Here is a 26,480-nt window from a genome sequence, read left to right as displayed (position 1 = left end):
TTTTGAAATTTCAATTTGAATCTCAATGTTTTTTAAAATGAGGAATAATAACGCCAGGCACGCACAGTGGCTCACATCTGTAATCCCTCTCTCTCTCCCTCCCTCTCTCTCTCCCTCCCTCCCTCCCTCCCTTTTTCCCTTTTCCCTCCTTTCCTTCCCCTTCCTTCCTTCCTTCCTTCCTTCCTTCCTTCCTTCCTTCCTTCCTTCCTTCCTTCCTTCCTTCCTTCCTTTCTTCTCTTTTTTCCTTCCTTCTCCTGCCTCTCCCTCCCATTTTTCCTCCTCCCTTTCTTCCTTCCTTTAGCATTTCTTCAATCCTTACTTTCTCCCAGGCAAACCTGGAATCTTTACACTGTAATATTATTTGAAGACCAAAGAAAATCAAACAATATTCAAGAAAACTATCAAGAAATTTCAAATATTTACAGAAGTTTATTCTCTTGAAGAGCAAGAGAAGGAAACAAATAGTTTAGAAAGTTAGGTAGGCAGAAGTAGAGCTAGTACTTGTTAAATGTGTGCCAAAACTCTTCAGTAACTGTTTTGCTGCTGCTTTTTGCAAAAAATATTTAAAGTTGGAATGAATGCGTTTCCTGAGGTAATATGTGAATTACTGCAAGCAGTATGTGCAAAACATGAAAAACAGAGGTGATATTTAGTTTGGAATTGTCGTATTCAAAATCAGAAATAAAATGTTCATTCTGATAGAGCAGTGAGTTTGATTTTATTCTCAGATAAAGTAACAGAATGGATTATTAATCAGATGTATTTTAAATGATTAAAACAGCAGTTCATGTTTTTTATAGCATTAGCTATTCGTGAGCAAATGAATATCTGATTAAATATGTATTTTGAGTTCAACAATGCCTTTTACAAAGCACTTAAAACTCTATAGATAAACCTGGCTTGATGGCAATGTAGTAAAGAATATTTGTAGGTGATTGAAAAGCCATAACTAAAGTGTTAACTAGTGAGCTATCATCAAAGTGCGTAGAACTTTAGAGGCATATTGCCATACTTTGAACTTGCCAATGTATGTACTTCACTAGTAATGTGAATGAAGAATTAAAGGCTTGCTTCTCAAACTTCTGAATGGCTCAAACCTGGTAAAATAAAGTTGACATAATGAATGAGAAGTATAGATTACAGTAGATGTGAAAGATGCAAAAGAACCAAAGAATGAGATTACCTAGACAAATATAAAATCTAACATTTGTTTCAACTGCATAAGACTATGTGGGCTACTAGTTTGATAGTGTTTATTTAAAAAAATTTTTTTAATTTTATTTAACCTTAAATTTAGGATAAGGTAGTATTAAAAATCACCTAATGAAAATGATTCAGCCTCCAATTTTATTTAAAAAGTGTATAATTTATATCAACTGAAGAAACTGATTAGACTATGTTCACATAAGAATGACAAGTTATTTTGAGGGATAGAAAATCATCATCTCTTGGGAAAGGTTTGAAAGCTTGTCATAGGGCAGATCTATTTAGAATGATAACATAATGTATGGATGACAAAACTAAGATATCTAATAAAGAGTACAAGGAAGCAGGTATTAATTCATTATAAAATCAAAGTTTTATAATAATTAGAATATTTCAAATGCAAATTTTTCATCTTAGAAAAAGCAGTTGGACTTGGTGTAATATTAAAATAATGCATGTAAAACACATAACATGACACTTGGTATAAAGGTATATAGCAAGCACTAACTAAATGCATAACTATTAATCTTGCCAATATAATGTTCTCAGCATTATATTCAAGAATAAATTAGATCTTTAGTTGTTACATATAATCATTTATTTCAGATTAAATTTAGAGTAAATGTATTTCAATTTCTCTAAGCTTCTAAGTTTCAGTGATTATATTGCTTATTAATTATGCTCCATTGTATAATCCATCCATCTCCTTTTCATGACTTGAGAGAATGCAAATCTTATATCTTCTCTCAAGGAAAATATTATGGCTATATAATTAAAATAATTTTTAAAATGTATTTATATTCCAGCTTTAGTGCTAGTCCTAATCAAAATTTAAATAGTCATTTTACATTAAATATTTGACATATAATATTTTGTAATATATTGAATTTACTGTAGTAGATGACTATCTTGGCTATTTGCAAATAATGTAAGCATAAATATACTGATAAATCAAGAACCTTACTTTAATTATTGACATAATTATTCAGGATATTAATCTATTATTATTGCTATAAAACAGTCAATTTTCATATTGCCATTTTCTTTTTATTATTTAAATACCTCTCTGTTGGGAATGCAGACAAAAAGATGGAAAAGATTTATAATAATTAGGTAATGTAAGTTTAGTAGGAGCTCCATCTTTATTTATTCATATATTCATAGCAAGTATTTATTGACCATGAATTCTATGCCAGAAAATGTGATAGGTAATTTTGTTTTAAAGTCACAATCCTTGCTTTCATGTAGCTTATGGCCTAGTGGAGGAGTCAAACATTAATGAAAAGATTATATAAACATATGTAAGTTTACAGCTGTCATAATGGCTAGTAAAGTGATGGATGTAAATTTCTGATAGTGTAAATAATAATTATTGTTCCAGTCAAAGCGATAGTGGATAGCTTCCCTGTGAAAATGAAAATCAAACATATATATATATATATATATATATATATATATATGTAAAAACATTTACTTGAAGTTTCAGGAGGGTCAATCCAGACTGTAGGAATAGCATGTACAAAGACCATACATCAGGAAGAACTGCTGGAAGGGAAAATGGTACAATATGAATATGTTAAAGCAGGTTGGGGATAGCCTACCTAAACCTGTATAGACCATGTTTTTAATCTTTCTCCAAAGAGCAATGCAAATTCATTGAAAATTTTTGAAGTGTGGTGGGAGACAGGATCAGATTTGCTCTACAGAAAGACTACTTTGGCTACAATAGGGAGATTGAAGAGGAAGAAAGGTAGATTTCAGGTAGTCTTACAAGGAGCTGGAGCCTAGGAAAATGATGAAACTGTAAATAGAGAAATGAATGGATATTAGGATTCTCAGGAGGTGAAATCAATAGTGATATATTTAATAGAGGGCATAGGCTGGAGAAGACAATGAGGCTAACAAGTTTTATGACTTATGTAAAAAGTCACCATTCATTAAAGCAGGAGATGTTGGAAGAGGACTGGTTGAATATCATGAGTATGATGTTGGTAGGTTAAATGTTAAATTTGAGGTATTTTCGAGTCATTTAGCAGAAATGTCAATTATGTAGTTATATAAATCAGTCTAGACCCCAGAGCTCAGATACACATCTAGAAATATACATTTGTAAATCGTGTGTAGATGGGGACAATAGCAGTAATGAACACAGAAGAGCTCAAATGAGAAAAGGATGTAGGCCCAAGTCCAGAGAACTGCTAACATGAACTTGAAAAAGGAACTGAGAAAGAGATGCATGTTATGTCATTAAATTCAAGGGAAAGTTGTCTTTGTGATGCAGGGAGAGATCATCAGTGCTAAATGTCAAGAGACCTGATCAGATGAGCTTTGAAGTATATCTGCTATGTTCAACAATACAATAATTAAGAAGTACTTTTTCCATGAGGAATAGGGTACCCAACAATATGGGAAAAAAAGAGTCTTCTCAGAGTGACTGGGATATATAAAAATAGAGAGAAAAGGTGGTAACATGGAGTAACCAGAGGGTAGAGGGAAGGGCTCAATCTCTTTGATTTCATTTTAACAAGAAACAAAGAGTCTTTTAATAGGAAATCTAGTTAATAGGATGATGTTGAATGCATGAGACAGGGACTTAAATATCTGAAATGGAGGTTGATACGTTTACTGATGGAAAGTTAGTCTTAGAAAAGGGGACAGCTCCTGTATTTTGAAAGCAGATAAATAGAGTAGACTGCATATGGGCTATAGGTTGGAACGTAGAAATAAGTATGAATTTTAATCTCACATCTTCTGTGTTCTCTATGTAATAACAGTGGGAGTAAAGATGTGGAAAGTCATTGTAAAAAGTGGACAAGTGAGTTGACCAAATAAATAAAAACCTAAGAAGGGTAAGAATAAATCGTTGTCTTTGATTATTTCTGGTTATATTGTTTATTGACATTTAGGAAATTTTAGAACTGTCTTTCTGAATTAGTGATCCTTGGCCTTTTTTAAAATTTTGCTTCAGTGTAGCACCTCTAATATAAGAAAGGACTACCACATACTCATTATCCATTACAGTGTTCTGCTGTATCATTGATTCTGAAGAATGGAGTGAAGCATCTCTTTAGGAAGGACTATACAAAACTCAGAGACAGGAAAGAGAGAGAGAGAGAGAGAGAGAGTGTGTGTGTGTGTGTGTGTGTGTGTGTGTGTGTGTATTTGTTAGAAAAAGTTCATTATATGATTCTGATATGCCTTCCACAGGGAGGCTAGAAATTTCTCCTTGAAAATAGAATAGCCACGTGTTGAAAATAGACCAGAATTTAGGAATTTGTTTATAGATATATGACAAGTAATTGTTAAATTTAATAAACAGTTTAGCACATGCAAATAATCAGCTCCCTTTTCCTAAATAAAAAACTTTAGATATTTTTCTTCTATTTTAAAAATTCACTTTGTGAGATTTAGAAGTATCCGTTATTAAAATCAGTAACTATTCCAATTTATATTCATTTAAAAGTAAAACATGTAATTATTTATTAGAAAAATATTTATGAACATTTTATAAATACTATCAACATGTTGTCAGTAAATTCCTCCTCAGGTGGAATTTTCTGACTTTGGTTGAGTCATTAAATGCTTTGGGTCACTAGTGATCAATTAGTAAATTACTGATCCATAGTACTTTAATGGCCTGAAAAAGTAAATGCATCTTCTGAGAGCCTAATTGAATCTTAGAGAGTTATTTATTCATCATTAAGATCAAGATAAATGAGTCAGCTCACAATAATGATACTGAACAGTTACATTCATTTCACAAATAGATAAACTAAAGCTCAGAAAAGACAGGACAAGGGAGTTAAACATCCAGGTTAGATCTTCCATCTGAAAAGACCCAATTCCCAGTATCTTGCTATAAAATTAAATATATGAGTTTGAAAGCAATATTTTTCTGCAAGTTCATTTTCATATAGTGTTATTAAGTTTGATGCCATTCAGTTAATAATTGTAGATCCATGGTACATATACTAATATGGTCTTGTTATAATGTAAATAGTACAGTTTAAACAGCAAAATTTCACACTCTTTTAATATAAAAATTTTCCTAGAACCAATTATCCTAAGTGACTACTATATGGTTCATTTGGAAAATGAATGATAGCTGCAATATGGTAAAATGATTATGAGCACAGGCTTTGGAATAAGAAAAATGTAGCTTTAATATCTGGCTTCTGTACTTACTTGCTGAGATCTGAACAAGTTACTTAAACTTCTAAGGTTTAGTTTCTCCACTTATGAAATGGAGAGGAAAAACGCATAATTCACAGCTCATTGTAAGGACTAAGTAAAAAAAAAAAATCCTTAAATACTTAGCATGGGGCCTAGCAACAAATATATATGAACTTGGTACACACAGACATACAAACACATACACACACTGCTTAACTTTAGCTAGAATATTTTTAAAAGCATTATTACTTTGAGACTAGATTCATCCAAGTTGGTTTAGCATTCTACTGGGCATGTTACTTTTCATGTCTTTCGTGGTTTTTGTCCCCAAAAGCTATAAAACAAGTTTTATCTTCTTTCATGAAACAATTAAAAAGAAAATAACGAGAAAATGTTCAAAAAATAATTTACTAGTATTTGTGTTTGTCTGGAAGGGACATCATGCAGCTTTGATCACAGCTGAAGATCATTACTTCAAACAAGATACATCTTTTAGATATTTAAATATGTTTTATCATATTATGCAATTTAAATGTAAAGTCATCTACCCTCTGCTGTACTGAGATCCTGCTATATTTTAAATAAGTAAAATAGTAAATTTTAGTGCTATCACTGAGAATATAAGAAGACACATTAAAAAAGGGATTATTACTCCAAGAATTATCTTTTTTAAATCATTAATTGTTCATTAAAATATTCCTGACATTTATGCAATACAATCATGTTAGTGATCTTTGGCATAGACAACTTAGTGCTGTAAAAACTAAAAAATCTGTTTAGAGCCCAATAGTATAAATTTCTATGCCGAGAAATATAAACCAATGGTAAAATGCCATGTTGAAGTTTCTAAATAACCCACCTAATAATTTACATGTTAAGAACATGTTGAATATCTTGGGAACATGTCCCTAGAAAGGATTCTCCAGTATAAGCTTTTCCTTTACTATTAATGATGACTTTGATAAAAATCACCCAGGAAAAAAAAGACGATTTTCTCCCTGTGTAATCTGTGTCTGAAATATTCTTCACTGATTTTACATGCGCTGATAATATGAACAAGGTAATTTGTCTGACTCTGATGGGGCAAGATTTTCAGTAAGAAATTCAAAATTCACACATGGCTCTTCTGTAAGAAGTCTTTGCAGTGTTTTTCAGTTTATATAAAAAGATTTATATTGCCTGAGGCATCTGTTTTTTTCCTCGAGGCAAGCTGAAGTGGCACAAATGAAATTGTTTTTCACATTGTTAATGTATTCCTTTCTCTTTCAATTTCTCAGAGAGCCGACATAGGGATTTCTGCTTTAACCATCACTCCTGACCGTGAGAATGTGGTGGACTTTACAACACGTTACATGGACTACTCAGTGGGGGTACTACTTCGAAGGGCTGAAAAGACAGTGGATATGTTTGCCTGTCTTGCACCATTTGATCTCTCTCTATGGGCTTGCATTGCTGGCACAGTCCTTCTGGTGGGTCTACTGGTCTACCTCTTGAACTGGCTTAATCCCCCACGGTTACAAATGGGATCAATGACGTCTACTACTCTCTACAACTCCATGTGGTTTGTGTATGGATCTTTTGTACAACAAGGTAAGAAGCAAAACTATATTCTAGTATTTAAAAAAAACAGAATGTGATGTTTCCCATGCCATGTATTTAGTTAATAAGGTTCTGTATGTGACATCAGTAAGTGTTCTAAAGGGTCCTCACAGCAATGCTCAGAAAAGAACATTTCCTTCTCCCTCCTAGTGGATCTCAGACACACCAGGTTTCCAGCAATAATGGTTCATTGTCTTTTGATGCAAGTTCAATTTCATCAACAAAGGCAAAAGTGAGTGTCAAAAGTAAAGCTCACAAAAAACATCAAGATCTGATTTTTCTCTCCAAACTCACTTTCTGAGAAATAGCCTTACTAGGATGAAACTACTTATTACCAGAGAAGGTACTATTTAATTATTTACATATGTAAGAAATGTTAGGATTTGTTCTTTGTTCAGAGACATTATTTCATGTATTAAAAATATTCATTGACATTGAAAAGACTTTGGTTAATTTAAGACTGATGAGAAATTTTATGTTTTATCTTTCACTTTGATATGTAATCTTTACTGGTGATTTAACTTACAATTTCACTATTTTCTAGAGAATGTCATTGCTCTGTTATTTAATATCCAATCTGCCCAACTCTTTAAACTTGTCTGATTAATTATTTGGCTCTCACTGTTTCAAAATAGAATAATATTTATTGCATTCCTTACTTGAGACTTGCCTCATAGAGAATGAAATAGTAAGAAAATTGATAGTCTCTTGCAAGCTCTACATATATATTGAAGAGGAGAGATGTTTGTTACAATGGAGACATTATACTTTTGTGCTAATACTTACAACTGAATAACATCTTACTTTTTATTCCTATTTTCTGTTGGACCTTCCATTAAACTTCATTTTTCTATTCTAATTTAACTAATCAAAGATTAGTCTAGAACCTTCATCTCACTTGCCCACTTCTAATCTAGCCCTTAAACCTTTTATAAGCATGCTTTTCCCTCTACCTTTCCATATCCAGGGCTCTAAGTTTACCCGTTACTGTATATTTTTCACACTTTTAGTTCATTCATTAATAATTAACTCAGTAAATATTTAATCCACACTGTCTAAGTAGAACTTTGCTAAGAACTGAATGTATGATGGTGAGCAAGAGGGTCTTTGCCATCATAGCGCCACGACAGAAGTCTAATGAGACACAAATGTATAAACATGGGATTACAATTGTGGGTAGAAAGTTCTGTGATAGGATAAGCATAGACTGTTAGGAGAACATAGGTGTAGAAGAGCTTAATATATGTTAATGTCACAGAGAAGGCTTTTAAAAGTAACACTTTATATAGAGAGACAGAGCTAACTATGGAAAGAGCTTCTTGAAGAAGATGAATGGAGAAAAAGAGACATAAATGGTTAGGATGGAATTTCAGAGCAAGAAGTGAGAGAGAAATCAAGATAATCCAAGCAGAGGGGAAGTAGTAAAGATGAGGCTGAAGCTACATTTGTTATTATCAGGAGTTTGAACTGATCCTTGAAATGATCAGATATTTAAAGATAATAAACAGGAAAATACAGGTTCAAATTTTACTCTAGAAATGTTCTGGTTATAATGTAGAGAACAGATTGATAAGTGTTCACAATAAGAACAGATTGTGAAAAGTGAGACAAATTAAGACTATTGTAATAACTGAGCAAAGAGTTGGTGTGGCTTGCTCAAAGGTAAGGTAGCTTTGGGAGTCAAAAGGAGAGTATTGATGAAATGGAATCCGTAGGTTTTGATTAGCTATAGAGTGGTGGGGGGTCAGTGCTGAAGAAAAAAAAGGAGATAAAGTTTTATCGTAGGTTTTTGAATAGAAAATTATGTATATTGGATGTTGATCTCGTTTACTGAAAAAATATAACCCCAAAAAATATATATGACAGGAGAAATGATACATTCATTCTGCTGCACATTGAGTTTGAGCTATCTCTGAAACATTCAAAAGAGTATTACTAATGTGTGCTTAGTGGTTTGAAATATTCGTCAGATGCACAAAAGAGACATCTGGACTTAATATATATTTAGGAGATACTGGAATGTAGGAAATTTTGAAGACATGGGAGTGAATGAGATCACACAGAGTAGTTGCTCTTAATTGCAAGTTCCTGATTGAGAACCACTGGCCCACACAAAGCCTAGGACAGAGCGCTAAAGAAAGGAATGGGTAGAGGAGCGCTCAGTGGTGCCTCATAAGGAGTGACTAGAAATGCACAAATGCAAATCAGAGCAGCTAGTAGTATACATTTGGTTGACTGTGTTAAACATTTCAAAGAATCAAATGAAATTAAGGCTTGAAAGGTTTTTGTTGGATTTAACAATAAATTTATTATTGAAGCAAAAAAGCTTTGTCCTTTCCCTATGATGTCTAAGGTTTCAGCTAGATAATTCGGAGTCCAGAGGCTAACATCATCCAAAGGCTTGTTCACTTCACTCACATATCTGGTAGTTAATGTGGGCTGCAGGCTAGTGGCTTCAGCCTTTTCTCCACTTGGGCCTCTCCATGAGGTCACTCTGCATGGGATAGTTTGACTTTCTCACAGTATGGTGGTTGATTTCTCCACAGAAAGCATCCCAATTAAAGAAGAATGTTATGTTCCAGGTTGAGAGTCATAAACTTGTGTGATGGTGTGAGTTCCTCTTACAGAAAACATCCTGGATGTACCCACCTCATGGGTTTTTATGAGAATTAATGAATGGTTAAAATTGTGAAGTTCTTAGATATAACTTATGTAAGTGTCACATAAGTGTTTACTAAATAAATAAAACAATGAATTAAACTCAGCTGCAGAGAGTTAGGCATATGTAAAAAAGGGATAACAAGACAAATGATTTTAGATCATTTTGATGTAGATAATGATTGAAATAGTAGGTCGTGGGGTACATGGAACAACTATAAATAGAAGGACCAAGAATGTGAATGTAATGAAAACTAAGAGTAGAAATTGATAGAGTAGGCCTGGCATGGTGGCGCATGCCAGCACTTTGGGAGGCCGAGGCAGGCGGATCACCTGAGGTCAGGAGTTCGAGACCAGCCTAGCCAACATGGCGAAACACCGTCTCTATTAAAAATACAAAAACTTAGCCAGATGTAGTGGCAGGCACCTGTAATCCCAGCTACTCTGGAGGCTGAGGCTGGAGAATTGCTTGAACCTAGGAGGCAGAAGTTGCAGTGAGCAGACATCATACCATTGCACTCCAACTGGGGCAACAAGAGGGAAACTCTATCTCAAAAAAAAATTGATAGAATTGTTAGTAGTAGAAGAGAGTAGTAGAGGTCTCAGTAATATTACAGGAAAAGAGTGAAAACATAATTGTAAATGAGTTTGAAGCCTGTATTTATAAAATAGGACACCTAAGCCTAATTTATTTTTGAAATGTAATAGAGGAGAACAAGTTGTAGGTATGTGAATACGAATTCCAAAAGTTAAGAGTTGGTGAAGGACTTCAAAGCTGATCAAGGAACTGAGAGATTAAAGGGTTAGGTGAACCAGCTGTAATGATGATTTGGATTAGACTGGAGAAAAAGAAATTGAGCCACGTGTCAAAGTTGTGAATAAATAAGGAAGGATGACAAGGATGTTGATAGACATGAGCATTGACCAGAAATAGGAGGTGATATAGCTAGATATAATTAACCTCTATTTTCATCTTACTGCTTCCCATTTATTCAATTTTTCAGTGCATGGTTTCAACAACTGCCAATACGCTGATGACTCCCAGATCTACATCATCTATTCTTGAACTTCAGATTTGTATATTCAACTGTTACCTAGGCAACTCTCTGACTATACCAGAGGCACCATAAATTTGAACATGCCAAAAATGGAATTCATTTTATAATCTGAACCTTCTTAGCCTCTCACATTCTCTATTCCAGCTGATCTACCACCAACCATTCAGACTCATGTTAGAAACTCTGAAAATAACTCTTGATTTCTTCCTCTTTCTCATCTTGTATATCCAACCATGATCAAGTCCTGTCAATTTTATCTACTAAATATTTCTAGAAGTGGAAATCTCTTCTCATCTAGAAAGAGTAGCCTAGATTGTCACCTAGATTGAGGCTCCCTCACTTTTCACCTGAACTATAGGAGTCTTATAATAAGTCTTTCTTCTTCCAGTGTTGTCTCCTGCAAATATACGATTCACATACTTGTGTATATACCCAAGTTATCCATGCCATGGAAAGATGAACACATAATTCCCATTCTTCAGATATTTTTTTGGCTTCCCAATGCCTGCAGTTTAGAAGTCTGAGTTCTTCAGAGTATAAACAATATTCCATCACCTGACTCCTGTCCAACGCTCAGTTCTCATCTCTTACCATTCATGCCCCACATTTAATGGCCCAGTTACTCCAAACTGGTTTTTGTCCCTGACTATAAGACAAGACTCTTTCCTACCTCTTCACTTTTGCATCTGTTCTTTCCAATTCCTGGAGTGCCTTTGTTACCAACCTGATTAGACTCTACTCCCACTCTCTGCCTTTATACAGCAAGTTCCTAGTCATCCTCTAATTTTTTCCTTTATTTCTCTACTTTCAAGAAGTCTTTCCTGGGATTGAGAACCATCTTCTATACTCCTCAAGATATATTTATCATAGTACTTATCAACCATAGTGTAATTCATTTTTTTAAACATGTCTCCACCTGAATCCTTTGAATATATAATAGTGTACTATTTAATCTGTGTAGTCTCTTTGCTTATAGTTAAGTGCCTTGTACATGTTAGGCATTTAATAAATTCATATTGATAAATTTAAAGAATGGATGCTAAATACTTAACTAAATAAAACATGGAGGTTAACTGCAATATTTTGTTTATTAAATTATAGTCTCAAACAAAAATACTAAAATTGTCCGCAAATGACTTAAAACTCACTAAACCAAAAAGAAATTTATTTGTAATGTCCCCACTGAGTTGTTGTAAAAAGCTAAGAGGAGAAGTTTATAAGTAAGGCATCTTCTTAGTTGAAGCCTTTTTTGAAGATGTTGACATGCTTATGAATTCTTTCTGAATGCTTTTGGCTTTCTGAATTCTTCCTCCAAGTGACCAAATTTCAATAAGTTTTGGAGCACACCCAAGAAAAAAAGATAAATAGAATTACCCATATGGTTAGCATGCTTTTCTAGTTCTATAAACATGCAACAGATAACAAAAGTTATAAATATGTTAAATACCTTTCTATCCCACTGCTCCCTTAAATGAGTTGCACAGCCTGTAGGTTGATTGTACATTTATACAAATTTATAATGACAGATAATACTGAATCGCATATGATTAGCTACTTCATCTTTGAAAAGCTGCTATTCTTCCACTTGCTAACAATGAAAAGGTGAATTCATTAAAAGATACTGAAAGCATCTTTATGCTCTGATTAAAAATAAATTAAGAAGAGGCTTATAAACCCTATGAAAAAGAGAATCAATCAATGACAGTGTCCATGTATAGTCAGTTGAGTTGGAACTGGTGATAATTTCCAATAAAAATACAGTCTTTTAAGAGGAAGTACAGCTGTTATTTCAGAATTGCAGTCTTCATTGAGCCACTATACCAGATTGAATAGGGATAAAGAGGCATTTCATGTGTTATCAGACAGATTTCTAAAAAAGAGTTCAAGGACAGCTAAAAGCAGAAAAATGTTAAATATATGTGAGTTGTTTATTAATCCTGACATTTTAAAAAATCTGTAACTTCAAAGCATTCCGGAAAAATAGTTCAGGGAATCCAACTGTGCAAAAGCAGTATGGTCCATTATAGAGATAAACTCAGTACATCTGTTTCGCTGGAACATTAAGAGCTTGTGAATTAGGTTGTAAAATGCACGAATGAGAGACCAATTTTATACAAGTTTTGTTGTCATTTTATGTCCTCCCTTATCTCCATGTCTACATACATCTCCTTGCAATTAATATTCTTAAAGGAAACTGGATTTGATTTTTAGAAGTCTCATATGTTTAGTTTGTTGGCAGTGACTCTTTCTATCATCTGGGCTCCAGAGGACATCATTGACTTCTTCGCAAATGTAGTTGTATGTAATTTGCTTTCTGTTTACATGCAAAGGGAAATTTTAGAGTTATCTTCAGATGTTTGTGTCTGATTATGGGAAACAGAAATATTTCTAGTCATGTAAAATATTTGAAGCAACTACATATATGTTTATTTAGCAGCAAGCATTTATTAAGCACCAACAATGTGTCAGGAACATGAGTAGCAAAAGGAAAATAAGGAATAACTCTTAACTAGGGTTTAATAAATATTTCTTGAGTATGCTATGTGCCATGCCTGGCCTATGCTTTGAGTATGACCGTAAATAAGAAAGATACAGTCCTTGCAGGAGTGTTCAACATCATGCCAATGGATCTTAACCAAATTGAGATCAAAATAAGCCATTTCTGATGAGAGGAGCAGCCAGAATTATTGAAAAGAATAAAGAAGGAAAATTCCTTTGGTAGTTTTCTTAAACATCAAATAGCTCCACAGATGCTAGTGATGAGTAGAAAGGGGGCCTTTAGGAGTGTTAGAAATACTGAAAATAATTTGATGCTGTTGCACAAGAGTTAACATAAAAGACAACCCACTGATTTTGAAATCCCAGGACAATTTTTGGAAGAAAATAAAGAGTTCTTCCTACTGTCAGATGGATCACACTATTATACAGAACACAACTTTCTCATATCCACAAAAAGAAGGGTCAGACATTCTTTCCTATTGAATTGGGCAACAGAAGAGATTGTTGAGAGACCATCTCTTTAAAACTTTGCATAGAAGAATAACTCAAAAAGACATCAATTTTAATAGTGTAGGTATCAAATATATGAAACTTACCAATGTCCTATTTACAAACTCTCAAAGGATTCAAGCCTTGGAATGCAGTAACTAAAGCCATTTCTTTATATTGTTATCTAATATTTCACATTCAATTTGAATATAACAAAAATGACATTGACTAGCTCTGCGGTTTACTGACCTTTGTGAACAGAGGAAAAATGAGAGTAATTCCCTGTGACAGGTTAACTCGACTACAAAGACAGGTTTTTTTCTACATTCTGTTCTTACAGGTATTATATTAAAATGGCTCTCCATAATTTTTATTTAGGCTTAAACAACATCTCTTATTGTTGTTAATTGTGATTGGCAGTCCTTAATAAAGGGACCACAATGCATTCTGAGTGCTGTCACATCCACCTGAGAATTTCCCCATGCTGATTTAAAACATGACAAAATGCCCATTTTCTTTCTTGTTATCACACAATTCTTCACAACTAATAAAAAAAGTTGAACTTTCATGCTGAAAGTGAATGTTCAAATTCTACCAATAGTGAACAGTAATTTGTTTACTGGAAAACAGTGCCATGATTTTAAGCTGTGAATGCATTGGTTTGCCTTCCCAATGAACTGTGATGAACTCCTAAGCAATTATGCTATGAACTGTATGCATATATGGCCCTGAAAATTGTTTAGCTCCAACGTCACATGACCTGAGTCAGAAAATCCTTTCTCATGTTCAACTGGGCTTTTGAAGAGTTAAAAGAAATCAAAGAACATGAGGCAAAAATCATATTTCTTCTTATAAAACAAGAACTAGTACAATCAACATCTTCTTTGACTCCTTTGAACTACCTGTGAATATGTTCCATAATTAAATGTACTATTTCAGTATTTTACAAAACAAAGAAGCTGTTTCCTAAGAGACAATAAAAAATTGAAGGGTGATTTTGAGAAACTATTTTTAAATCTAATTTTAAATGATAGAACAAGCAGGTGCTATAGATTCTTTAAAATAGTATTATCTGACATCTGAGTAGAACTCAGTGTTTTTACAGTACCATATTACAGTTTCCTTCAGCTTAAGTAATAAAAATGGGAACAAACGTCCCCAACATAAATTTATCCTAAAGCTGATTTAGGATTGGTTTAAGTTAAAGTATTGGGCTCAAGGGACAGCAGGTGGTGGTACAGAACATTATTTAAATTATTTCAAACATAAATTTGAAAATTCAATTTCTGTTTGACGTGCCCAAACCTGAATCCATTTCCCCTTTGTATATGAATATGTAATTAGAGGTTTAATAATGATGGCTATATTTTTAAAGCATAGGAAACTGACCAGAGCCTTCAAAAACAAAGTCAACATGTTTTGAAAATTAAGACTCTTAGCATTTAGCCTAGCTCTAAAATGCATCCTTATAACCCAACTATCATGGACATGATAGTATATTTAAAATTTCCATCATCAACTTTAAAAAATTATTGGTCATAAAGTCCTTATGACATTTTCTTAAATACCCTTGAAAGTGGTACAAACTTTTCTTGATTGTTTTTCACAATTATAAAGCAGAAAAATTTCAATGTGTAATAGAGAAGTACAAATACACATTATGTACCTCATTATATATATCAATGTCGCTTACTAGTGAACTACATTTTTATGGCAACTTTTTTTGTGTCAAAATTTTAAAAAAGATAAATGCATGACCCACCAATGCACTGTAGACACATAAAGTTGTTCTTTGATTTTGACTGCACCCCAAATTTATAGAGTCTCTTTATATTTACAGCTCTATATCTTAGACTCCAAATTAACAATCCATTTGGGATCACTACACACTTTATTCTATCTGCTTCAGTTGTTTTCTAGCAGTTAGTGTTTATATCCATTGTTTAAGCTCTACTTTAGCACGTCCTAAAAGTATATCTTCTGCCTTTACTATTTTAAATTCTTCATTCTCTAGTAAACACCAACTTGGATATTAAACAAGAATTATTTAACTAGTCACAGAGGTGAATAAGACAGCATGATGGCTGTTTTCATGAAGCTTAGAATATACAAGTGACACAAACTAGGAAGCATGCAACTCCATCATAAAATCACAATTATCATGCTAAGGAAACACAAGACACCACAAGCATGGAATTCACAGATATCCTGCTATTTAGCACACTGCAACTGGGTCAAATACATACTAAGTTGTGTTACTGAAAGAATGGAACACAGACCACGAACCAATTTTTTACCTAGTCACAAAGGAAGAAACAAATTGTTCAAATAACTCACTTGATCTTTGCTTCAATAGAGTGTCGGATTGTTTAAAATTTTAGTTTATGTATAAAAGTGTATGATTCAGTAACATAAACATCTAATTAAATTACTATTTTCATGTCTTTGTGTTTCCTTGAGAGACAGCTCAGTTTACAATCCTGTTTTTTACCACTTACTAGCTATATGATATTTGACAAGTTTTTTAACCTCTAGGTGATTCAGTTCCCCAGATAATAATTACTGACTTCATCAGGTGTTTGAGAAAATTAAAATAACTTATGGATATAACACTATTAGAACTGTATTCATGACATAAAATAGGCACAGAACATTGTAGTTATTATTTCCTCACTGTTTCTGAAGGCCACAGCAAGAGATAGAATCAGCCATATTGTTTAATCCTTCTATATTCATCATTTACTTCCAGAAAATAAGCATTAGTTTAAAAAAGCATAGTGTAATCAAGCATAAGGAAATGTATAAGGAAAACTTGTTTAGCTAATGAAAATGTTTATAGTAAAAACCATATGCTAATAAACTCACAATAACTTTATGTCATTCAAGCAAATATGAAAAACTACAAAAACATTTTTCCCTGTTTAAGCATGTCATTACTACGTGTTTTTATAATAGACTATAGCCAGGAATACAAATTAATGAACCCAAATTGAGTGGAATTATAAGTTGTGATTCAATATGTTTGCAATTTATGTATTAAATCCTTTGGGTCTCATAAAGACTTAGATTTTGGGGGGATTAGTATCCTATAAAAACAGTGCATTTAGGGATTTGTTTCGGGAATTATATCTTGAGGTTTGCAACTAAAATAGCACAATATTAAGCATAAACATTACAGGAAGGCTAATTCTTCTAAACTAAGCAATGTTCACAAACTGCCACTGATGGCAGTCTGAAACCATATGGGCTTTTTCCAGTTAAGATGATGATGATGATGATGATGATGATGATGATGATGATGAAATTTCTTTTTTAATTTTGGTGTTCTCATAGTATTGATGCAGGGCAGGCAAGCCCCAAAGTGGAGCTTAGCCTGCTGGGTTCTTGGATTTGCTCAGGAAAGAATTCAAGGGCAAGACAGAGGTAGAAGAAAACTGCTTTATTGAAGATGCAGTGTTGTTATAGCTCTGTCACTGCCCCTGTAGAGCAAGGCTACCCTCTGGTCAAAGAGTAGCAGCTCAGGGCAGTTTTTCAGTCATATTTATAACCCACTTTTAATTGCATGCAGATTAGGGGACAGTTCATGCAGAAATGTCTAGGGAAGGGGTAGTAACTTTTGGATCATTGAGTCATTACATGGAAAGGGGCAGTAACTCCCGAGTGTCACCATGGTAAATTGACTTGACAGGCTGGTGGGCATGTCTTATTACAAGCTGCTTCTACTCTGGGCCTGTTTTAGCCAGTCCTCAATCTGGTTCAGTGTCTGAGCTCAGCCTCTGGAGTTGAATCCCACCTCCTACCTCAGTATCAATACTGAAAACTAAATGTTTTATAATTTTAAAATATGTTAATAGCTATTTGATAGTTTAATATGTTAATAAAACTAAAAACGATCTTGTCAATTATATATAAACATAACCTATGTTAAATATGGATTCAAAGAAAGCGTTAAGCTTAACAGAATTACTGAACTCTGGTTTCATTGTAAACTTAAATGTAATACATATTGTAAATACCTATGAAATACAATTTAACATATTAGAAAGTTATAAAGCGTCTTGTTAAGTATCTATTCCCACAATTTTATGTTATTGCAACACTAAAATACACCACGCCAGATCTGAAAACAAATTCTCAGTAAAAAGTGAATTTTGTGACTTTGATCTGAGAAAAATCAAAGTTCATGATAGTATTCTGAGTTCAGTTTGAAGAGAAGAACATGCCATGCCAGATTGCAAAAGTTGGTTCTGGATTTAAACCATCTTTGACATTATTTAATTAATATAAACAATCTGAAATAAATGAATTTATACAATTAAAATTATTGAAAAGGAAAATTATCTTTAGATGTTTTTTCCAAATATTGTTTTAATACCAATTTTGCTGAGAACAATGACCAAGTTCCTAAACCAGCAACCAGTTTTTGCCTAAAATAATTTTTAAGAAGTCTGTATTTCATATAAAGGTGATTCAAACTTTGTTGGCTTTTAAATTTTGAAATAGTATGACTTCTTCACATAATTATCTACAAAGCTATAAGGAACTGTTGATGGCATTCTATTCTAACTTAGATCCTCTTTGATACCATTATAGTCTCTTCTAAATATAAAAGTAATTTTGCTATATCAGCAGGGACTGTCCACAAGTACCACGCTTCTGTGTTATATTTTTACTGACTAAAGGGTTAAGTCCACTTAGCCTTTAGTCCTCTGCCTTACATCACCACCCAAGGAGTGCTATAATCCTCTAGAAATGCATTGCCTGCAGTGTTGCACTGCTTAATAAATCATTCTATCTTATTTATCTTTCTCTTGACATATATCTAGCAGCAGGAACCATTATCCTGTGACACTGTTAAGTTCTATTGACATTTTCTCTTAATTAACTACACTAATTTTTACACTGGAAATAAACTTCCTTTAATGCTGTCTTAAACAAAGGAAGTGTTAAACTTGTCATGCGTGCATCGTCATAACATATTTTGAAATAAGTGAAATGTCTTTGTTACCTTTCCAGAAGACCAGTTTATTCTGCTGAGAAAACAAGTTTGTACTTAATAAAATCATATTGCATCATTTCTTCTAAACTCATCAGACATCTTAATGAATATATAAGAGCCCAAAAATATTTGTCTGAATTCCTATGTGATACATATCCCTTCAGTCATTTGAACAAATTTTACTTAGTTTCATAAATTGAGAAAAGCATGTTTTTCACATTAAGCATATATTATATATCTTAGAACCAAGCGTTTTGGGTCTAAATTAAAGATCATTCAACACTTAGTGTATGTAATATGCCAGGCACTATTCAGGCTGTTGGCGCTATATTTGTGAGAAAAACACACATATATTCATGCCTTCATGGAGCTCATCTTCTAGTAGAGGGAGACTGGTAACAAATAATAGCCATAATAAATAAATAAATAAGCTACATATAACAGAACCTAAATGCTATAGAAAGAGTAGTTCAGAGTAAGGAGAATTGGAAGTATGTATGGAACTGTTAACAATTTTCAATTTGTTGCAGTAAGCCTCTTTGAGACTTTGATACTGAACAAAATCCTGAAGGATAGGAAGGAATACGCTTTATAGATAGATATCTGGAGGAAAGATGATCAGGTACAGGGAAGTGTAAGATGCAAAGTTTCTGCTTGAAGAGGCCAGAAGGATAGTTTAGTAGGAGATGAGGTCAGAGAGGTCCATGAGTTCAGATGAGATTGACCTTTGTAGACTTTCCCATTTACTCTGAGAGGAATGGAGAATTATGGAGTGCTTTAAGAAGAGAAGTGACAGGACAAACATTTACACAAATATGTAATTGTAATGGGAAGCATTGACAAACTTTTCTAGACCTATTCTATTTTCCACATCTGGCATATTTGAGGATTTAATACTTGCTTCAAAAATATAGATTTGTATCTAAAAGAGTCATGACTGTATTTTATAGGTATACAAATGTACACCTATTTAGGTAGATATATGCTGGTTGCAAAACCCAGCCGTTGTACATTTAAAAAACTTTACCTCCAAGATCCAGCCATAATGTTTCCTACTCTGCAGATCAGGCACATATGGTTATCCATTTTGGAACACATGTTAACAAGTAAATCAAGAGATACGTCTCATTCCCAGCTGTATTTGTGGTGATGACTCCTGAAGAAGGCCATTCTTTTCTGAGAAATGTTTCCTGGTCCTTTTGGTAGAGAAGGTACAGAGAGAAAGCAAAAGTGCAGGCATTTTCAGTTTATTTTTTTCTTCTCAATCAGCCTAGTTTCTTTCTGGGAAGAATAAATGCAATTTCACAAAATTAGTTTACCTGTTTACTTGAAATATATTTGGTAAGAAATATACATATATATATATATATGGTAAAAATTCTTTGCTACATCAAATCAATCTACTGATAATGCCTTTCAGAGTAGAATTAAACAAGCCTTTCTCTTTAGAAAATTCTTCCTGAAAAGAAATTAAATTGAATATATTTATTATTTTTATTTATTTAAAATGTATATATACCTTCTATTTACCCATAAAGATCTTAAAATCTGCTAACATTCATAATAGCAGTGCATTCTTCTGTTTCACTCACAGAAAAAAAAAAAAAGGAATAACCTTCTATCTCCAATCTTCCTTACCAAGGCCAGCTCTTTCCATTTAAAAATTTCTTGATTTTTAAATTTGCAGTCATTTGGTCACAAAAGGCCATCTGGAGTAAAAGATTAAATAGACACTAGCTTCAACCACAGTAGGAATCTGTAAACTCAGCATTATCCTTCAGAAAACCTTCCTTTGAAAATGATGTACAGTTCTTCCATTGGGGCTGCACCTAATCTCTAAGCTATCGAGAAAACAAGGTCAGATCTTCTGTTGACACAAGAAATAGTGCAACTGGTCCCCTGTAGTTATTGCAAATAGTTGTATAGATTAGTGACACTTCTGAAAAACTAAATATCTTTAAATGGGTCTTCAATATTCAATCTTCTAAATACAGAAAAAGGTTTAGGTTAAAAAGTGAAAATTAAAATGTTCACTCTGATGTTCATTGATTTTTAATTTTTTTCTTCTGAGCTGTTATTGACCCAAGTGACATTCTACAAATGCTGACTTAAATTAGGTTAAGCAAGTTGAAAATTATATTTGATGACCTGAATAATTCATTAAAAAGGATAGGCATATAAAAGCCTAGTTTAGTAACACAAACACATTTTTATAATAATGTAAGATATTGAATCTGGCCACATACAGTGTCCAGGATGGACACTTTTAAGTTGGAATGAGTAACTTCCTTGCTACTAAATTATATACAGTACGTATTTAACTGATGAACCAAAAGAGAGTAGTTTGGCTAAGTAAAAGTCATTCCCAGCACTAAAAGGCAATTTAACATGCATTTACACCCAGGAAACTTAGGAAATGAACAGTAATTGCAGAGGTCAAACTTGTAAGCTGGCTGTGCTTGCTTGTTTCACTCCAAGACTTGACAGCAATGCAATTTAATCCTCAAATCTGTGACTACCTGAGACTATCATTTAATTGAGGGAGCTTATCAACTAAGAAAATTATGAACAATTGCACTAGTTTATATCTAAGGTGTAGATAATTCCATTTACCAAATGAATATTATCATGATGTGTTGTGAGTTTATAACTTAACATATTACATATGTGTGTGTATGTGCACATATATATCTTATTTCTCCTTTAGGGGACTATCTCTCCCTGGTTTTTCATGTAGTTTCATAAACTTTCTAACACTAATTGACAAAGTTAAAAACAAATAATTGTGTGATGCACAGATGGCAGAAAGTAAGCAAAAGTGTATGATTTCAAAAACAAACATCTACAAGCTATATTCTTATTAATTTATTTTTACATTTTAAGTATTAGCTAAACAGTCTTATTAAGAGCCATTTTCATATAAAATAGTACATTTTTATATTTTCTTTTATGATATTATAAAATGTGACTCATTCTTAGTGATGTTAAAACAAACAAGTAACACAATGTTAGATGTGCAATTTTGTCTACTCTATTTTACAAATCTTTTAGCAATATAATTAAAAATATTTGAAATCAGGGAATTCAAAGGAAGTGAAGGAATGAGAAAAGCCTAGTGGAATAAAGATATTATTTTCCTTTATTAAAATATAGATTTAATTTTTAAATGGGAGCATCTGGCATTAGTGAAATAAAATGTAACCTCACAGATAAAACTTTGTTATTAAAACTCTTTTCCTTCCTTCGTTTGCTTCTGTGCAGATGATATTTTGATAATTTCCTCTGAAAGTAACAGAGGCTATGCTGCTTCTTATAGATAGGCTGTAACGGGGAGAAAACCCATTATCTTTCAACTCTTAAACTGTCTCTTCATAAGATAAGCATTTCAGAAACGGTTGCATTCCATAACTCACCTTCTATTTTTATCCCTCAGTTTTTAGTTGACTAAATTACCAAAAACAAAACTGATGGTACAAATTCTCTAACAGGTCTAAGGGATTTGAAGACTCAAATGAAGCTTACAGAGATCCCAACTGGCTGATCTAGTACTTTTCATCTTTGATTTGGTGTGTAATTGGTTATCAAGATGTGTTTGCTAGAAAATTTACCCTTTACACAAAGAAATATGGAAATTTTAGCTTGAAACTATTCTCAAAATTATACATATTTTTCAAGTTTAAGACATATTCCTTATTCATTACTTTATTCATTGTTATTTGTTCTCCTGAATTCAATTTTTTTTTTTTTTTTTTTTTGAGACAGAGTTTCACTCTTGTTGCCCAGGCTGGAGTGCAATGACGCGATCTCGGGTCACTACAACCTCCGCCTTCTGGGTTCAAGCGGTTCTCCTTCCTTAGCCTCCAAAGTAGCTGGGACTACAGGCACATGCCACCACGCCAGTTAATTTTTGTATTTTTAGTAGAGACGGGGTTTCTCACTGTTGGTCAGGCTGGTCTCAAACTCCCAACCTCAGGTGATCCGCCTGCCTTGGCCTCCCAAAGTGCTGGGATTATAAGCGTGCTGGCCTCCCAAAGTGCTGGGAGGCTGAGGTGGGCAGATCACCTGAGGTTGGGAGTTCAAGACCAACCTGACCGACATGGAGAAACCCCGTCTCTACTAAAAATAAAAAATTAGCCAGGCATGGTGGTGCATGCCTGTAATCCCAGCTACTCAGGAGGCTGAGGCAGGAGAATCATTGACCCCAGAAGTCGGAGGTTTCAGTGAGCTGAGATCACATCATTCATTGCACTCCAACCTGGGCAATAAGAATGACACTCCATCTCAAAAAAAAGTTAAAATTTTATCAGCAAATGATCTCTCAGGGTATAACTTTTAACCACAATTAAAGAAATGTTAGATTAGACTTAATCCATATACATTAAAAATATGAAATACTACTGAGTATATAATTCCTTTATTTAAAGCAACAATAAGAGCGTTTCATTCACATAGTTAAATGGTCAATGTGGTAGATATTCTCCTTATTTATCCTGAGTTTAAAAAATAAACTTATCAGATAAAAATGAGGAAAAGGAGTATTCCAGACATTTCAAAGTTTAAGATGGTAAACACTGTGAGGATGCCATTTTTGCATATGAATGGAACAAAGATTGGAGATAAGACCAGAGAAAATGTTAGGGGCCAGATTACAGAGATGCTCAGGTAAAACACAAAGAAAATTGACTTTATGTTACAGAAGATAGATATTTATTAAAGATGTTTCATCATAAAACTGGCCTAATAAAATTTATGTTTTAAAACTGAACTCTTTGGAGACAGTATGAAGCATGATTTGAAGGTTATGAGACTGTCCAAGTAGAATAGCTGAAGGAATGCAAAGCTGGAAAATCAACCACCACCACTACCACCACAAAAACGGAAGAAGGAATAGAAAAGAGAATAAAGCAGAAACACACACGACAGGACTTAGTGCCTGAAGGGGTGTCAAAAAACCGTAAATATATTAATATGTATGCAACAGTGGTTTCATACTGCACATAATGCTGTTAAAATTAAATTACTAGTACATCCTTGACAACTATTTTTTTCTTTAGCTATTTTTTCCTGTAGCATTATTTGTTGTCTATATAAGACTGTATTATTTGTATGTATGTGTATACATAAATACAATTTCTTTGCCAACTTCCTTATTATTACATGTTTATACAATTATAAATAATCATTCTAGTGGTTCAATCTTTGTGCACATCCATGGTCATTTTCTGAAGGAACTATCCTAGATATGCAGCTTCTGAGTTAAATGATATGTATGCATCTAAGACATGATACTTTCAGCCAAACGTTGTACCATACTTCATATTTTTACATTTCAACAATTAAAATCACATAAGTTTTAATAGACTTTAAAAATATTTATTTAGAAAAGTAATTGTAAATTAAAATAATGTAAAATTCAGCTTTACATTACTTTATCCCACTAGATATTGAGAAGAAGCTTAAATATATTCAAACAGTTGAAACTACTTGGACATAAAACATGAGAACTCTGCACACCTTAAAAATTACCTAAATCATTTGGACAAAAATGTTTGAAACTTGTTACTGATAATGTAAATGTTAAAAACACAGACAAAAGGCAGACTGAAATTTAGCTCGAACCTTTATATGTGTGTTGTTGGTGTTTATAAAGGTATAAAATGATACCACGTAATGCAAGAAGGCTATAACTAATTCATATTGCTTCCTCAGTTAATATCTTCACATAAAAACTACCCGAGATGTCTATTTTTTGAATAGCAGCTTGAATTTTCAAATATTATAAGAGTCTCTTGTGTATTGCCATATGTGCATAGAAAAAAATTTTAAGTCTGTGAAACTTGGAAAAAGCAGCAAATACATATTTTTTTTTTCTATTTTCAATAAATTTATGCAGAGAAGCAGGGTGAATGAATGCCTTTAGGGGAAAGGAAAGCAAAAAAGTAACTCACCATTTTGTTTGCATGTACAATTTATACATTGAAAGAGCTATTCACTAGCATATAATCTATTATATGTAAGATTACGTAAAAAGTTATTTGCCTAAGTAATTAAAAAAGAAAATATAAAAACAATTTATAATTCCAATACTGGGTGCTTAGGATTTTCTTATGATTCAATTAGAAGTTTATATACTACTGTTAAAATAGAGAAATGACAGATACACTTGTTGAGTTATCACAAGAACATGAAGTTAAGATACGTAGAATCACAGCCTGCCTCCTAGAACAACTCTGAGGACAGAATTATTCACCTATTAATTCTCTTATGTATTTGTTATTAGAATATCTTGTCATTGCAATATTACCTTCCTTCTATTTTCTTTACATCTTCCAAGATCATCAATTAATTATATTGGTTATGTTTTAAGTTGATTGCTTTTTAGAACCGTCTAAATAACTTGGTCTTAGGAAATTATTTCCAACTCAAAATAATGGGGAATTTTTCTGAGTCTTATAGATAAACTCTTATTCTGTTTGTTTTAAATTTATTTGCTTGAACCTGCCCTAAATTTTTAGTGTAGGAAGCCCATGATCTAAACCTATTTATTCTAGTCATTGAGGAGAATAGAGGGAGAAAACAAAATGGAAATAATAAATCAGAACCCTTGGTGGAAGAAGTGGTGCATGTACTGGGAGGCGGAGACACCAGGAGGCTTCTTAAATTCTCTGACATATGTTACTCCCTGCCTGGTTTTCTCCCTTCCCTATCATAGCCTGTGATCATATATTGTATTATTTCCCACTCCTCTATGATATTCATCTTGGGTTAGGAAACCCAATATTGCTTTTCTAGTCACACCGTAAGGCTGTTGTGAAAATTAAATAAGAATGCACTTCCAAAACACTTAAAACAATGCATAATGCCTTAGTAAATGCTTAGCAAATAGAGGCTTTCGTATTTTATTTCCTGACCTTTGCTTTGTAGTCTCCAACTCTCTAATCTTGATCTGAGTTTAACAAGTTTTTTGTTTTGTTTTGCAACTTCACCCTGATCCCCTTCCTTCCTGACCATACTTCCTCTTTGTTACATCCATGGTTTTGATTTACTGCTTCAGCCCAGCAAAATAACCTTGTTTCCTGATTTTCCTGTTGCTCATCAGTTCAATTCAAGTCCCTAACTCAGTGACTCCAGAAACTCTAAATTGGAAGTGTAAGAACTTACTGGAAAAATTATTTTACCATTTTTAAATCTCTTATTCAAAAGAATATGTTGAAAAGGAATCAGAATAGAATCAATTTTTATCTTCAAATCTTTTTGATACCCTCCTAAGAACTTAAGCATAAGAGCTCTGTAAAACTGAAAATTATGGAAGAAGGGAAAATTCAAACTTAGGAAAGCTGATATTGTTTTGTAAGACTAGATTCATAATGTTAAATGATTCCCTTTTTCTCCATCAAATTATAAATCTAATGTATGCTCAATAAAGTCATTTTAATTTAAAACTAATCTCCAGTGGTGGTTAACAGGTTGCTGGTTTTAAATGACAATTTGGAGGCTTAAAAATGTATTTTAGACTTACTTTTGGCCCTTTTATCATTAAAACTGATTGAAAATGTATTGGCATTCTTTGACCTTTTAGAACAAATGACATACTTATGCATAAGGCTTAGTTTAGTAACCAGCCTGAGAAATTCCAAATTAAAAACTTCACTTTGAGATCCATTTCACTTTGATTCCTGTTGACAACTGCTGCTTACCCTTTGAACTTTCATGCTTCTGGGACTGGCAAAAATGGGTGCAATTTTCCTCAGAACTACTGGTTGATTGAATCTCTGAAAAATGGGGTTGCTAATGGCACT

At 33.1% G+C, this 26,480-nt stretch overlaps 1 protein-coding gene across 4 annotated transcripts in view; it reads left to right on the top strand.

Moving 5' to 3' along the window:
- GRID2 (glutamate ionotropic receptor delta type subunit 2) overlaps nucleotides 1–26,480 on the top strand; it is a 1,531,999-nt gene that overhangs the window by 1,186,921 nt on the left and 318,598 nt on the right. For all 4 annotated transcript variants that reach the window (XM_050790431.1, XM_050790433.1, XM_050790430.1 and 1 more), the window contains exon 11: nucleotides 6,657–6,969. In XM_050790431.1, the coding sequence (XP_050646388.1) occupies nucleotides 6,657–6,969 (313 nt within the window). The remainder of the gene's footprint in view (nucleotides 1–6,656; nucleotides 6,970–26,480) is intronic.

Source organism: Macaca thibetana, chromosome 5, assembly GCF_024542745.1.
Source record: "Macaca thibetana thibetana isolate TM-01 chromosome 5, ASM2454274v1, whole genome shotgun sequence".
Taxonomy (NCBI): domain Eukaryota; kingdom Metazoa; phylum Chordata; class Mammalia; order Primates; family Cercopithecidae; genus Macaca; species Macaca thibetana.
Note: the sequence above shows the minus strand (reverse complement) of the source record. Positions and strands in the feature narration are given on the sequence as shown.